Source organism: Pseudopodoces humilis, chromosome 7 (assembly GCF_049639895.1).
Source record: "Pseudopodoces humilis isolate 2021_Gansu_Grassland_sample_001 chromosome 7, ASM4963989v1, whole genome shotgun sequence".
Lineage (NCBI taxonomy): Eukaryota > Metazoa > Chordata > Aves > Passeriformes > Paridae > Pseudopodoces > Pseudopodoces humilis.
The window spans coordinates 58,005,038-58,021,198 of NC_142206.1; the positions used below are offsets into that span (position 1 = coordinate 58,005,038).

Sequence of the window (16,161 nt, forward strand, 5' to 3'; positions counted from 1 at the left end):
GAGGGGCTGGGGACGGCTGGGCCTCATTTCTCATTGGAACCACTTCAGCACTCTGAGTCTGCTGGAGTTCAAGGAGACAGTTGATGAGCCCACATTGACGGCGTGTGACGTTTACCCGTGCTCTAGGTCTGGCTGATATCAATAAAGTCTCGCACAATGCAGATTCTGCAATGTTGCATTTTATTGAAACAAGAGCAAAGCCGTTTCCAGCTTGCCAATCCTAAACATGCTAACTACACAGCATTAATATGGCTCGCAGCTGAGAGCCACACTAGATACGGATTTGCTTGTAAATCAAAATATTATCCTACGTGTTCTAGCTATCTGTTCTATATGCTATCAATAGATCTATTTGATGAAACTGACTCCAGACAAAAATGTGCTAAATGCATTAATATGCATCACAATAGATAGTGACACTTCATGTGTCCTCTATTGTTATTATTTAAATATAATTACATATTCAACTCTTTAGAATGATATTGCTTAATGACACAAGAATTACCTATTTCATATTTTTGATATTATTTATATTAGTCTATTGTTTTCTTGTGTTGTATTTTACTATCATATATGATATATTAATCATTATATGACTATTATATATGATTACATGTTTATAAACATTAAAGTATAAAATATATGAACACTATATATATATATATCTATCTAGCTATGAAGTAAAAATCTAGGTTCTTCTATAGATAAAATTTCAGGTCAGCTCCAACACAGCTGGTCCAGAGCTGACCCAAAGGTGTCCCTTCTGGAGTCAAGGAGAGACGCCGTCCATGGACTCATCCCGGGCAAGCAGCGCTGACTTCTCCTCTTGGTCCTTCTTGCTCCGTTTCTTTCTTCTTTTCCTCACCCGCATTCCCGCTTCTTTCACATTCCGATTTTTGGCCCTTCTCAAAGGCTGGCAACAAGTGCATGTTGCAAGTGGGATTTGGTGACTTTGGTGCTGCACGTGAGGCATGTTCTCTCTTCAGGTGCACTCTTAGGAATGGGGAAATGAAAGCCGGGCTTTATGCAGATCTGGGTGTGTTTTTTTGGAAAAATTAAAGGATTCAAGGAGGTAGAAGAAGCCCTGCTGTGGCCCTCCACCTGCTGAGGCAGCAGGAGAGGCTGTGGGACTTTAGCCAGAGCCTTTGCCTGCATCCTCTTCTCCTTAAAGAATCAAATTTGTAGGATGAGGTGGCTCTTTGCTGCCAGCTGCCAGCAGCACAAGGCCAAGCACAGGCTCTGTGCTCGTAGCCGTGACTCCTCTCCTTCATTCATTCAAGGTTCATTGTGATTGTTTCATCGAGCCACTGTCGCAGAAGCCAGTACTCCAGCATGGCCTGGCTGTACGCGTCCGAGTCCTGCGCCAGGCGATGGAAGAGATTGTGTGTCGTAGCCGTTGGAACATCTGGGGGTACCCTGATGTCACGAGGAAGCCTCTCATTGCCCACAATGAAGTGGTTGAGGCGTTTTGCTCTGACACATAAAAACAGGCCATCTCTGATCTGCAGCAGTCGCTCCAGGAAATGTCTCCTGCACCACAATGCCACGGGTGTGGCAGCGAGCAGGTGCATGATGAGGGTCTTGATGGCGTAGGTGGAAAAGCAGAAACCCAGCTGGAGACGGGTGAAGAACTGCAGGCATCGGAGGTGCAAACTGTCGGGGGGGGCCTGCCTGGCAATGTGCTTGAGGAACTGGGTCTCTGCCACAGCATAAGTCTCAGGCCAGGTTGTGTTTGGGGTGTGGGCCTCTCTAGGCTGGCTGCTGACAAAGATGTCTGAGTCGCCTCTCCTTACCCCAAACAACATCTCAATCCTGAAGGTCTCGTCTCCATCAGTCACCTTGAATTGGCAGGAGCGTCTGGAGGGCAGCAGCGTTAAATGCCAACCGTGTGACTGAGGCAAAGCTGGCCAGATTGCTCTCACCAGTTGGCAGAACCAGCGGGCCGTTTTCTGCACGTCGAGGTAGGAGCCGGTGCACAGGGTGTCCAGGAGGCTGGGATCCTGATTCCTCCTCAGCTCCTCCTCGGGGTGGTGCAGGAAGCACAGCATGTTGTCGCCCTGCTGCTCCCTCGTGCAGGTGCACTCCAGCTGCACGCGCACACGGAAGTTCCTCAGCTGCGTGTGCCCTGCAGTGTCCAGCTCCAGGTGGAAGCTGTGGCCTCGGGGAGGGGTCATGGGTACGAGCACGCGGTACACAACGTCCTGCTCGCGGGGACTCCAACCTTCAAAGGCGCTGCCCACCCCGATGGCTCGTTGCAGGACTGGGTAGAAACTGTTTGACAAGACACGACCAAAGAAAGTGGCATAATTGTCCATCAGGTCATTTGTCCACTCACAGCCTCTCTCCAGGTCCTGGACAGGCCACTGGATGCGGTCCGTCAAAACTGCACCAATGATTTCCCCAAAAAGATCCTCTACTTCTTGGATTAAATCTTCGTAGTTGTTTTCTGCAGCTGCATCCTCATTGACAGCTCCGTTTCCACCACGATCTGCCTCATTTGCAGCAGCATTGCCCGCTTGCTGTACGTTGCCGTCATCATTGTTGTCTTCCTCCCGATTCGCATTGCCTTCTTCATTTCCAACAGCTTCTTCTCCGTTTGCATCCCCGTTTCTGACTCCCTCTTCATTTGCGCCATCATTTTCTTCTTCATTCCTCTCTCTCCTCAGGCTCCTTTCCCATCCCATAAACCATAGGAGCAAGACGAGGACCAGGAGCACAGCAACAGTCACGAGCTGCAAGTACTGTTGGGCTTCACTCTTCCGGATGAGCCGCTCCACTTCCTGCTCCAGCAGAAGCCTCTCGCGTTCCAGCTGCTGGGCACGCAGTTCCATGCGCCGACGAGCTTCCTCATCCCAATCCCCCACAGGCTGTGGGTAAAGGGTGAGGCTCTTCAAGAGCATGAAAAGGAACACGACGGAATTCATGGTCTGCAGGAGGATGGAGAGAAGGCCTTGAGTCATGCTGCGAGGGAGGGAACTACTGGTTGCGTGAGGGAGGGCAGCAGGGATCTGCTCAGGGATCTGAGGGCAGGAAGGACAGGGCCCCAGACCGCTGGCAGGCAGCAAGGCCTGTCCTGCTGACCCAGCAGCAGCAGCAGCAGCTGCAGCAGCGTGGCCTGCCCGAGGCTCTCCCACGAGGGGATGTCCCCACACTCAGGGGGAGAAGCCAGCCCCGGGTGCAGCGTTTCCACCCTGGCCCTTGTCCCCAGCCCAGCCTCCCCAGCACGTGTGCACTCACCGCTTGCCCAAGCAGTGAAGGCCAGCGTTACCTGCTGGGGCCTTTTGGAGCTGCCCCCATTGTGACATGTCCCCTGTGATGTCACGGGTGTCACAGCACATCACAGCCCAGCCAGCCCCACCCTTTGTCCCCACCCCCACTCAGCCACTCACAGTGGTCCTGGTGTGCTGTTTAAGGCTGCCTTGGAGGGAATCTTCTTCCAAGAACTCCCACTGTTCTTTCTTTTGGATTTGTTTTCATCTGCCCTCCACTGACAATCTCCCACATCTCCATGTTGGAAGGCACCCTTGAGCATCACTAACTTTTGACTCCTCACTGCTTGAGCTACACGTCAATCTCTGATTCAGCGAGGTTGAAAAGGTCCCTGAAGATCACACAGTCCAACTGCAACCTTAACGCTGCCTATTGAGCCAATCAGCCAGGTCCCCAAATGCCACATCCCCATGACTTTTAAACCTTTCTGAAGGTGCTGGCTCAGCCATTTCCCTAGGCAGCAGCCTGTTCCCAAGCTAGACAGCCTTTTTGTTGAAGGAAGATTTCCTAGAGGTCCAATCTAAACCTCCCAGGGCGCAACTTGAGGTCGTTTTCCTCTGGTTTCCTCCTGTTGTTTGTTCCCTGGGTTAATAGCATGAGCCCCACTGAGCTCCAACCTCCTTTCAGGAACCAGGGGCATGGTGTCAGGTGCTTGGGCTGAGGTGAAGGCAGCTCCTGGCAGAGGAGAGAAAGCTGGTGCTTTTGCACTGCACTTCCCATCACCCAGTGGGACAAAAGTGGCTGTGGGTGGGGAGAAGAGTTTCAGGTGTTCCAGGCCAGGTTGGATGGGGCTTGGAGCTCCCTGGCCTAGAGGAATGTATCCTTGTCCATGGCTGTGTGTTGGAACCAGATGCTCTGGTTCTCAGAACTCTGAGGTTCCTTTCATCCCAAACCATTGTATGATTCTTAGGCAGCAGCAAGACAGAGTGAGGATAAGGGTGGCAATTCCCTGGGAAGATAACACAAATGGAAATCTTCAAGGCTGCTTCTGCATCTTTTCATCTTGTGGCCTTACCCTGGATTTCCTACCTCTTTGTCTGGAAAAAAGTGGAAACATGTTCAGTTTTCAAACCCAAGCATAAGCTTGCTTTTGCTGGAGAGGGTCTGGAGCCTGCCTGGGGATGCTGTGCCATACAAACCACAGCTGGAGACCCACTGCTGCAACAGGCAGAGAACCAGGCAGGAATGAGGTCTCCTGGCTGGGTCAGTTATGCTCCACCTTGCAGCTTGACCTGCCACGTGACAAGAGAGAGGCTCTTCTACAAGGCAGGGAATTTGTTCCTTGACCTGTCAGTGCCAGAACTCTGTGTAATGGAGGAACAACCCCATGCCCTTTACCTGGGTCCATTTGCTCATCTGTAAAAGGACAGCAAGGAAACTTGTTCCTAGTTCACCTCAGAAGTAGCACAGATTCTGTGAAAGCACAGATCCTGCCCTGTGCTTTCACCTTTGCTGTAACTCATGCTGCTGCTGCTGCTCTCACTGACAGCAAAAATCCCTGATATTTCTCATCTCCTCGGTACACACACATTACTTTTGTGAGGCAGTATGCAAGCAAATATAATGGCACACACAAAAAAAAAAAAAAAAAGGAAAAAACCCGCACACAGACACCTGCTGTGAGTTTATTTTGACAAGTGTCAATAAGCTGCGATCATGTCTCCAGCGCGCCTGCAAACAGAGAGGAGCCAACTGGGTAAACAAACCCAGAGGCATAGTGTGGCTTCTCTCGCTGGGTCAGGGGCTGGCGGAGAGGGAGAGGGGCAGGAACGGGGCGATTTTCGGGTGGGTTTACTGCGAGCTCTCTGCCCTCTCGGCAGAGCCCGGCGGTGCGGGAGGAGCCGGCGGCTCTCCCGGCGGGCGCGGTGCCGTGCCCGGCTGCGGCGCCTGCGGGATGCTCCGGAGCGCAGGGATGCGGAGGAGGGGGACTGCGGGAGGGGAGAGGGAGGCGTGTGCCTGCCTGCAAGGGGGCATTTCTTCCTTTAGCCAAGCGAGCCGATGCCTACCCTGCTGAAGCGGTTAAACGGGGGAGAGCAGCAGCCCGGCTGGCAGATTCCTGCCCTGTGATATGCCAGCCACAGGGTGACGCAAGGGCTGGAAGGCTCCAACTAACAAGCCATTTTCACCTGCGTAATACGCGCTAGTGGAGATACAGCAGCGGCGGCGGCGGCGGCTCCCGGTCCCCGCAGCCGGCCAGACCCCAGCGCGGCCGCAGCACCAGCCAGCCCGGCGGCCACCGCAGCCCTCCCGGTGGCTCCCGCTGCATCCCGAGAGCCGGAGATCAGCGGCCGCCTTGCAGGCAGCATGTCAGCCCCGCCGGACCCCCAGGACCTGCTGCTGGCGGGCACCGGGGTGCACTGGGCTGCGGACGGGGCGGACCAGTACGCGACCGGGGCTCCGCTGCGGGATGGAGATGGGGCTCAGCAGCGGGAACAGCTGGGTTTCGGCTCCTCCAGGGAACACCCGCCCGTTACCATGGCGACTGCATCCCCAGGTAAAAGGCGAGGGGTACCCAGGGATGCTCAACAAAGGGGCCCTGGCAGCAGCATCTCCCGGTTGTCTCGTTCCTGACGCTTCCTCTGTTTTTCTTCCAGCCCGGCTGCTTGGAAACATTGCTAAGGAGTTAGCGAGCGCATGTAGGGAAACAGAAAATAACGAGGAATTGCGGCCTTTGCAAATAGTTATTTTTTGCTGATGTGGGGGAGGGGGGACGCGGGAGCCAGCCAAGTTCCCTAAAGCTCTTTGCAGTTTGTCAGGCACAAGACAACCAGATTTTAGGCAAATGTTGAAAGGCATTTGGTTTCACCTGACTTGATGTGGATCTGTCCTCATTTGTTGCACACCTGTTCACATCTGGAGTGACAGATCTCGATGGAGTTACTTCAGCCATTCCCCATGCACCTGGAATTCTTGCATGGCCCCTTATGATATTTCAACATGCAGCTTTTAATGGAGTGCCTATTCTGAAGTGTTTGTACATTTTGTGCATGCTTTTGGGACTTGTTCATTTATTTGTGGACTTCTTGCTTGCTGTGTTTTCCACCTTTAGAACACTCAGGTGTGTTCCACTTTGGGTGCATTCAGTTTAGGGTGCACAGGTTCATTGCTTTTCAGTTTATTTTTGGGATGTGTTCAATTTCCCTTGGTTTGGGGCTGCTTTCTTTAGTAGGTGTATTAATAGCAAGTGCATATCTGTCAATGAACCCCAGGAGGCTTCAGCTCCCCATAGCTTCTGGTTGAAATGTTTGGGGGAAAATATTTCTCTTTCCTTCTTGGTGATAATTCCCTACTTTCCTTCCCAATGCTGTCTGTCAGAAAACCCAATCAGCCAGATGCCCCAGCCCTGTGGGAGCTGATGCATCCCATCTCACTGGGAAGTAGATGTTTCCATTACAGAGCCTGAAGCATTAAACTTGTCTTGAGTAAGTTGCGGGTCAGGGCTCGGGACAGGAATCGATCTCTGTTATGCAATAGCTGCAGGAGCATTAGGAACTGCGTTTTTGGGCTGAGTCCCTTCTAATCCCCTCCAGTCAATCAGCATAAAGAGTTGCTGGCCAGGAACAGCCCAGTCTGTGGCTACGTGTGCTGTTCTGCTCATCCCCACACGCGCAGGGTCTGAGTGTGCATCGGTGCTGGTGTGTGCTCCCGACATGGATGTTCCCCTGCTGCCTGTCTGTCTGCTCGATGTGACCGAGTTCAGGGGTAAAATGGGATCTAACACCCCTGTTTTGTTGTTTCGTAGCTCTAGGCAGGCAGCTCAGCTGCTGATGTGCTGCTCATTCGCTGAGCTGAGTGTTGGGTTGTGAAACGTGACTTTCTGCTGGAGGCAGAGGCAGCTGGCTGGGAATGTCAGGCTGCCTGAGCGTGTGTGAAGAGGGGCAGGATTGGGGTCTCCAGGTAGGGCTGCCTCAACCATTTAATGACACAAAGAAGAGGGGAAAAGAGTCTTGTGAGCATTTTTTTGTTCACTGATGGATAAAAATATGGCCATGCTGAATCTTAGTGTACAGAACAAAGAGGGGTGGTCTCTTAAACTGTGTAAATCACCATTTAATGGAATCACTGTGGAACTCCTTACGCTTAATGAAGGCTTCTTCAGGCTTGACATACCTGTAGATCTACACTTAGAGAATGCAGAATAGACAGACAGAAAGAAACTAAAAAGAAGAAAGAAAAGAGGAAAAAAGGAAAGAAAGACAAAAGAAAGAAAAAGAAATGCAAAGAAAATTTCCAGCTTTTGGAATCCCCTGTACAGGGCCTTAGATGTGTTTGTTTGTGTCAAACTGTGGCAAGGTGGAGGCAAAGTGAGTGATACTGACCCTTTTTTTGGTGTTTGCTGGCTGTGGACTTTCAGGCTGTCTAATCAGCAGTACCATAAGAGTAGTAATGTGCTTTAAACATTTCCCATTTTGTTTTCCCTGCTCAATAAAGACCCGTTGTGTGCCTGTGTGCGTGTCTGGCCGACCATGGCAGACAGAGCAGCATCCCAAGCAGTGCAGCCCTGCGCACGCAGTCTCCCTCTGTTTGTGGCTGCAGCAGCTGTATTTCTGTTCCACGCTACCTAGAGAGCCACGACTCCCGCCCCCTTCACCGGGGGAAGTAAATAATTTCCTTGTTCTCTCTGTGTGACTAAGTATTCATAAGTTTCTGAATAAGAAGACTGTCATATTGTTGAATATCTGAAAGTGTCAAGCTTTTCTGAAAACTCTTTATTTCTCCTGCTCAGAGAGAGATTCCTGCATAGGAACGGACCCAGCAGGAGATACACAGCTCCAGCTTTTTCACAACACTGCCATAGTCTGCTGTAAACTCAAACACTGACACAATGGGCCATCTGGGGACACTTTAGACAAGGAGCAATCCATCCAAACAAGAGTGAACTGCACAGAATAATTTTCAGGTAGCTTCCCAGCACATCCTGTATCTTCCTCCACACCTGTCAGACCAGTCTTTTTTATTTTTTTTGTGAAAAACATGGTTATGTTCTTTGAGGCAAGAGCAGGGTTTGGAGTCTGGGAGATTCTCTCGGCATGAAAATAACTGAAAACAAATGGTGGGAATTTATCACAGGTTGTGCAGATGTTTTCTTATACAACCTAAAAATTTGCAAACTTTCCCTGATCTTGGCTTTTGTTTTAAGTTTGAAAACCAGCCAGGGATTGTTGAAAGGTTCAGGAATATTTTCAAGCTGGCCGTGGGCCCGGCTGTGAGCCAAGCTGGCTTTGTATCAAAACCTGGTGAGTGGTTTCTGAATGATGAAAAGCAATGGATTTCACTCCCCATTCTTTGGATCAACCAAAATCAGCAGTGATTGAGACTGCAGAAAAGAATTCCCACGAGGAGTGGAAAGCTGAGAGATTTCTCAAGCAAAGTCAGGGTAACGGGGAGCTGCAGAGCCCACATCAGCCTCTCCTCTTGCAGGGCTCCAATGAAGATAAACTCCAGTAGCTTCTGGGCAGGGATAAGGCTGTTTCTCAGTCTTTTATCCTAGGCCCCTGAATTTTGCTGAAAATGTCTCTCTTCCTCAAATGCAGAGTTTTCTTCCTTCTCAAAAATGAATTTGGTTCAGGGTGAGAGGACCTTGTAGGCAGCTCTTGCAAGGACTGGTGAGCAAAGCGGTCCTGAAGGGCTGGTGAGCAGTTTCATGTTGGTGAAGAGAGCCCCATGTCACCCAACACACCATCTGGTCACAGATTCTGTTATTTTATTTTTATTCACCAACAGTGATTAAAATCCCTTGACAGGAATTATTTCCAAAAATATTACACAGGCTAACAGGCGTTCCCTAGGATAAATACATATGGTTTCCTCCAGAGAAATGGCAAAATGGAAGAATGGACTGTACCTCCATACTGGATGTGCTCTTCAGGGAAAAAGAGCAGGGAAAGGACAGGAATTCATACAAATAGTGATTCCTGTATAAGGATCTGGGAGATTTTATGCAGCCTGCTGCATGGGTGGGTATCTGTAGGGTGATACAGTCAGTGGTGTGATGCCCCCATGTCCATGCAGCTGCCAGCTCGTGCTCACTCCAGGCTTCAGACAGGCCACAGCAGTCAGGACATCCCTGGCATTCCTGGCCTGTTTCCAGCTGCCTCCAAAGTCAGGTCACATGTGCCCAAAGGAGAGGGTGCCATGGGGATGGCATTAATAACTGGGACATGTCTATGGGGATGCAATGGGATGGTGAATATGACCTGTGGGAACCCTTCTGGAACAGCATCCAGGGGTTGGCTGGGGTCCCCTGGGGTCCCTCAGTGGTGTGGAAGCCCTGTGCCTGTGGGAGTAACAGCACCCTTTTGGTGTGTGCCAGTGAGGGATGGAGGGACTCAAAGCTGCTTGGATGAGGCAGATGAGTTGAGGAACAGCCTCTGCCTGCTGAGGAGCAGTGGGAGACCAAATCCCAGGAGTGTTTCATGCTCTGATAGGTACAGATATAACACAGAAGACTGTGAGGGGTGTGGGCTCCCACTGGATGAGGACAATCTCTAATGTCAGTGCTTTAAGTAAAGACCTTTTTAAAAACCCTTTCTAATCCACATGATTTGTAGAGGCTGGGTTTGAAGAGATGTGCAGTTTACCCATGTGCTCTCACCATGAGCTAACCCACCAACCCACCCCTCTGCCTGCAAGGGACTGCAGTGAGGTGCTCCTGCCATAAGTCTGAATTTGCATTGATAATTCTGCACCAGTGAATCTCAATTTATGGTTTCTCTCCAGTTACTGGCAGCTTTGCACCTCAGCATGAAAGAGATTTCTGTTTTCAGGCAGGCTGAGAGCCCCGTGGCTCACCTGGGTGGAGAGAAGCAGGCATGGACATGAATGTCTGCTCTGCTTGGGTTTGGCACTGACACTTTTTGGATGTCAGATCCTGGACATATGCAGCAGATTCCCCAAGATAATTGACTCTTTGTGGCCTTCCCACCCTTCCCAGGTGTTGCCTTAGGAGGATCTCCCTCTCCCCAGGTATCCATAGCAATGTGCTGCTCAAAGCCACCACACTGGAAAGGCCAAGATCCAAACTCTAATTTTTCAAGTTGCTGTAGAAAAGTCTTGGTATGGTGGATTCACTGGCCTAAGCATGACACAGGGGAGCCTCAGCAGGTGTTTGGAAATATGTCCTGAACTGCCAGGCAATCCTGCTCAGATTGAACCACCTGAGGCCAGATTTAGCCTCACTATGGAAGAGTACATATTCATGCCAATTCTACTACCTCCATTTTAGTCCTTCCTGATTTAGAGAGCTGAATTTAGTGTTTTTCTGCTCTCTGGATTAGCCACTCAAAACTTCTGATCTACTGCTGTGAGTGTAGGGGACGGGGATCATTTGGTGGAGGTTCTTCCCATTCCCCGGTGTTTTGTTAGTGCAAGCAGATTTTGAAGAGGGACAGAAACAAAGTGGATTTCTTCTCAGATCTTTCTATTCTTGTAATCCTCATGAAGCTTGAAAAAGTAGCCTAAGCCCACAATTAGCCATCCAAAAAAAAAAAAAAGGAAAAGTTCTGTTGAAATGCCATCCTTTACTATCCTTCATGCTCACTTGAGTAAAGTCAGAGCAGTGGCTCCTGTTGGGCCTCTCCAGAAATGCTCTGTATTTGGGGTGCTCTCAGAGGTGCCTATAACTCCTGGTATAGAGTCTGTGCAGCAGTGTAGTTCTCAATTCCATACAGATCAAAATGCAGCAGGTTTTCCCCTGTTCCTCACAGGGATGCAGATAGTTCTGTCTGCTTTTACTGCCACAATGATGAATTTTCTTCAGCCTTCAGAGTTGCAACTGGGTTGAGGAAGAGGATGAGGCAGATGAAAGAGCAAAGTAGTACCAGGGAGGGTGACTCACCTGCCTTATTTTAATCTTCATCACTCAGTAATGAAATGTTTTATTTATAGGCAAGGAACAGAGGGGGAGAGTTTGGTGAGGAGGAGAATGGTGTGGAGGGGAGAGGCTTTGGATGTCCCAGTTACTGCAAGTGTTGGGTTTTGTGAGTTGCAGTATTTTCTGGGCTGTGGATCTCCCCAGGGCTGGGTGGTTCATTATCTCTCACTGCTACAAGGGTCCCAGGAGGCACCTCTGTCTCCTTTTTTTCTTCAGTTCTGGAAATGCCACTCAATGACTTGTCTTATGCCTTATTTTTACCAAAAATCCTGTATTGTGCAGGTTTCAGTCTGTCTGGAAAATGCCTGTGTGTTGTCTCTGTTTCAATCCTCCCAGAAAAGTTAGGGCAGATCCCACAGGTCTGTTTATCATGTCCTCACAGACCATCCCATGAAGGGATCCTGGCCCAGCTGCATGGCCTGGATTGGTCCAGGATGCTCAGGATTAGAGTTAGGCTCTACTTTCAGTCCTGAGGTCTGAGCTGGCCCTGAGACCTAATTATTTCCTTCTCAAGTGTTTTTGCTCAAAGTTCCTGAAACAACCAAGGAGTTGTGCTGCAGGTCCACATCATCAACAGGGAATGGAGTTTTTTAAATGGGTGACTTCTTGGAATTTCCCTCACTCTCCTTCCTTAGTAGTTGGTACCTGTAAAGTGGGCCAAGTACGCACTGAGATTTTTTCATTTTTAATGTAGCATTTATGTCCTCATGTCTGTTCTTTGTGTGCTACTCTCTTACTTCTAAATCAGGACTGCTTACAAAATTCTGGGGGTTCTTATTTTTCTTGTTTGTTTTTTGTTTTGTTTTGTTTTTTCCAAAGAGAAGGTGGCTTCCACATAGCAAACCATGTTTCAAATAATGAAGCATTATTTGTAATTAGTTTTCTAGATTAGGAGAAGCTGTAGAGTTGGCATGATTCAGCACTCAGGGGCACACCTCACATTCAGTGTTCTTGTTTTTTAAGATATTTCTGATTTATGGTCAGTCTATTCCTCCAAGAAACCTCGTACCTTCTACAGTAAGAATAAATTCTTGGCATTCACCTGCAAGACTTGAAATAGAGAGGACCTTAATCATCTATTTCAGTCCTCCTTCTTTCAATGAAGTATTTAAGATTCTAATTTTATGGAACATAAGTGCATTCTTACCTGTTATTAAAATTAGGATGTTCTTAAGCATATGCATAAAGGTGAGCATGTTTTGTTTAATTTAAGAATAAATGAGGTAGAAGATATATCATGTATAAATTGGCTTTATTACCCATTAGACTAGACTGCTTCAGGACATTTGCATGTAAAATAGAAGAACCAGCACTTACCCATCTCATTACATCACTGTGAAAATTAACCTTTAAAGAGATCGAAAACTTAGAATGAAAATCATAATCATGTTGCTGTTGCTTATTTTGATCTGTCGTGTGTGTCTAGGTGAGAATAAAAATCGTTAGAAATGACTACATCCTTCATAAGCCTGTCACTTTCAAATATTGAGGTGTTACCTCATAAACATTGGCTTTGTACTTTAATATTCCTTAAGAGCGGGCTTTCCCATCTTTATTTAAATAACAGCCGATAAAAGAGTTATCTGCATATTTCTTTCACTGCTGTTACGAGCCGCCTGCCCTTGATACAGCCTCCTGCTATCCTGAAATCTTGTATGAGAAAAGGTAGCTGGTTCTTCAGAGATGATTTCAACACAATTTCCACAATTCCCAGCTGCAGCATTCCCAACATGTCCCCACACAGCTGTGGCTCGCTGTGAGCAGGGGATGCAGTGCTGCAGCAGGGGGTTTGCTTGGGTGCAGGAGATGATGGAGCTGGGAATATGCTTTCTGCAGTCCTGCAGAGTTTTGTCAGCTCGAGGCTTTTCTGTGCCATTCAGGACATGAGTTGTGTTTTATTTTTCAGCAGTGCTGAATTTATTAACTGCAGCTGATTTATTGCCGGTAGCTTTAAAGACATTGAAGGGACTTATTAACTGTGGCCAGTAAAAAAGCAAATGCATGGGGCAGCTTTGTCAGGCTGGAAACTTTCCTGCTTCCAGTCCCTCAGGATCTTGTGTTTCTCATCTCTGAGGGATTTTTTTCTGTGCAGATTATCAGTCCATGTCTTGGGTGCACATGTGGGTTCCCCTGGGTGAGCCCTGTGGCTGAGAATGAGGGAACACCAAGTCTGGCCAGGGCTTGGAATCCCAAACACAGCCCTGGGTGCCATCCCTCACCCCATCAGAGCACCCATGGACATTTCAGAGCCACAAATGCAGAAGTTACAGATCCAGATGACGTCCCCAGCTTTCCCTGCACTGCATTAGTCACTGGCTGCATGATCAAACAGAAATCCTCACCCTGTGAGCTGAGCTGCAGCACAGCTGTGCAGAGAAGGGCTGCAGACAGCCTGAGCCATCTGAGTTGGTGCTGGTGCTCTCCTGACGAGCCTGGGCCCCTCCACACAGCTCCCAAAGCACTCAGGCCCACCTGTGAAAGAACTGCTGGAGGGACAGACTGCATTTAAGGGCTGTGATCAGCAAGAGACTCCTGCCATTCACAGGCCTAACCCATCCCCTAAGTAGGGGCCTACCCCCCACAAACTTCATTTTGCATCTCAGGAAGGTGTGGACTCCCTCACCCCACACAGGTTTTGGGGCACACATAACCAGCAGAGCAGCTCTGCTTGGAAATATTTTTAATGCCAAGCTCCTGGGCAGGCCAAAGGGCTGGATCCTGAGCACAGCCTAAAGGCTGCTCTAAATCTGCCACTGCTGTTCAAGGGTTCAGCTGTTCCCAGGTCAGCTGCATCCCTCTCCCTGTGTGAGGCACCGAGGCCACGGCAGGGCTGGGAGGTGAAAATCGGTGTCCCAGCTCTGCTCTGATCTGTGGAGCAGCATCCCATTTGCTTTTTGGGAGGGGGAATGAGGATTCGCAGTTATCGGCTCTCCACTGGCTACTGGAACACGGAGGGGTTTTAATTCCGATCAGTTTAATTGGGTCTTTCCCTTGATGTCCTTAATGCAGGGGCACAAGAGATGCACTTGGTGCTCACGTGCATAGGAGAGGTTTTGCATTTCATTATATTTTCATTGACTTCAGCACTGAAGCACGATGCAACACGCTGGAAATTAAATGTGCACTTCAGCTGAACTGGAAGCTGAGCTGCTCCGTGCAGGTGCAGCTGTGTGATATGAGCAGCAGTCATTTGTTATTCGCAGACTGATTTTAGTAAAACTGGAAACGTCTTCTCCCTCTCCTTATAAAAGTTACAAAAATGTGTATCACAGTTTTTTCATCTTCTGTTTAGTGCTCATCTCTATCTAAGGGTGTAGCATGCCTGTCAGTTTGCTGGGTTGGGGGTTTTTTGGGTTTTTTTTTTTTCCTTTTATTTCAAAGGTTTATAGCTTCATTGAGCAAATGCTCTAAACTGCAATATTGCTGTGCACTAAATTTTAATTGAGAGAGTCGCCTTTGATGTAGGGTTAACCTAAAGCTGAGGCTGATTCCTCTCTTTTGCAGCTTTTGCAGTTCTTTAAAAAAAAGACATAATGCAGCATTTATGTAGTTGCTGATTTCTCTACTGCTCTGGGAAATTATCACTGGAGTGGAATGTAGAATTGATTCCTTAGAATTTCCTGCTTATCCTGAAAATCTCTGTTCATAATTTGTGATTCTCAAAGCATAATTAGTTTGTAGGAAAGATGTTGGGTCCAAAGTTAACCCTCCAAGATGATGTGTGAGAGTTAAAATCCCAGAGGAGTCACCTCCTCTGAACACAATGTTTATGGGAAAAAATAAAATAAAAGGGGTTTGGAATCTCTGGGCAGTAGTTCTATTTATCACTTTAACTAAGAAATCCCTATAGCAAATTGGCTGGTAAGTGGAATCTTTGTTGCTTGCAAGAGAAGATTTTTGTAGATTCTTAGTGTTTTAGGTGGTATCTATATTTTTTAGTAAAAAGTTCTGTGAGTGTTTAATGTGGGTACGTTACACACAGGACTGAAACGTCAAATAAACAATTAATTGATTTCATGGGCAGATGTGGAGTCATTAAGTAAAACCTGGATTACTTTTACATGGATGAAATAGGAACTCTGCCTATGAAAATGTATACCTGCCTCTATTGCCAGGAGAAAGGACTGAATTTCCTGAAATTTAAATGTTTTTAGAAATTTGACATCAGACAAAAAAAAACCCTTTCCACAAGATATACATAGATTAAAATATTAATAATAAAAATAGTGAAATCTTGTAAATAAGGGCATGTATTTTCTAATTATTCTCAGATCAATTCATGTTTCACCTCATTTGTCTGGCAGCAGCATTTAGAAAAGTACCTTTGCTTTTAGAAGAAGACATATATTCCAAATATACATAAATTCCATTTCAAAAGCACTAATTCCAGCCTGCAAAGATCTTTATTCTATTTTAGAATTGCCACGTCATGTACATTTTTTCTGTTGTGGTTTTTTATTTATTTATTTATTTTCTCCTTCCCTAACAAACTCTGCTGGAGATTATGGAGGATTATCTGAGCAGTTATCATAGTAAAAGCCAGTTGCCATTTTGGGATTTTTTAAAATTTTTTTTCCCCTCCAAGTCCTTTTGACATTAGCTTTTATAATTCAGTGCTGTGTAGTAGAAGTTCAGGTCAGAGCTGAGGAGACAGGCCTGGGGATTAATGCTGGGTGAAATATATGCGATCTCCTTCCACTTTGAACGTGCTAAGCAGACCATGTATAATCCCTGGAATATTTGGTAGATCTGCCAGACCTTGAAGATGGCATTCCTAATATATGTCTAGCTACATGTATTTTTACATGCTTGTCCCTCCCTGTGCCATCCAAACTCTATTCAAAAGTGAGGAGAGGGGGCTGAACAAAGACTGAGAAGTAAATGTACCATTCCCTGGAGGAGATTTTAGAGTTTGGGCTTTTTTTTTCTTTCCCCCTCTCTCTGCTGTTGCTTTTTAATGAATCGTTCTTCTAACCTACTTTAAATTGAGCTTCTAGCACGCTGGATGTTTTGCAGAT

At 47.6% G+C, this 16,161-nt stretch overlaps 2 protein-coding genes across 2 annotated transcripts in view; one reads left to right on the forward strand and one right to left on the reverse strand.

Annotated features, from left to right (window-relative positions):
- Positions 1–1,271: 1,271 nt before the first annotated feature.
- Positions 1,272–2,924, reverse strand: LOC106628052 (inositol 1,4,5-trisphosphate receptor-interacting protein-like 1). The gene is made up of 2 exons (XM_088058073.1): positions 2,616–2,924; positions 1,272–2,519 (listed from the first exon to the last, which is right to left on the reverse strand). The coding sequence occupies exons 1-2, from the start codon at positions 2,922–2,924 to the stop codon at positions 1,272–1,274; spliced, it is 1,557 nt and encodes a 518-aa protein (XP_087914199.1).
- A 2,316-nt stretch (positions 2,925–5,240) lies between these two features.
- RTN1 (reticulon 1) overlaps positions 5,241–16,161 on the forward strand; it is a 114,870-nt gene continuing 103,949 nt past the window's right edge. Inside the window, exon 1 of the mRNA XM_005520037.2 lies at positions 5,241–5,764. Within this exon, the coding sequence (XP_005520094.2) occupies positions 5,575–5,764 (190 nt within the window). The 5' untranslated portion in view covers positions 5,241–5,574. The remainder of the gene's footprint in view (positions 5,765–16,161) is intronic.

What these genes read in the sequence shown, in the direction of transcription:
- LOC106628052 (XM_088058073.1), bottom strand. Translation starts at nt 2,924, where the DNA reads ATGAATTCCGTCGTGTTCCTTTTCATGCTCTTGAAGAGCCTCACCCTT. An exon ending in ATGGCGCAAATGAAGAGGGA is followed by an intron (nt 2,520 to 2,615) that starts GTCAGAAACGGG and finishes GGCAACGTACAG; the next exon opens with CAAGCGGGCAATGCTGCTGC.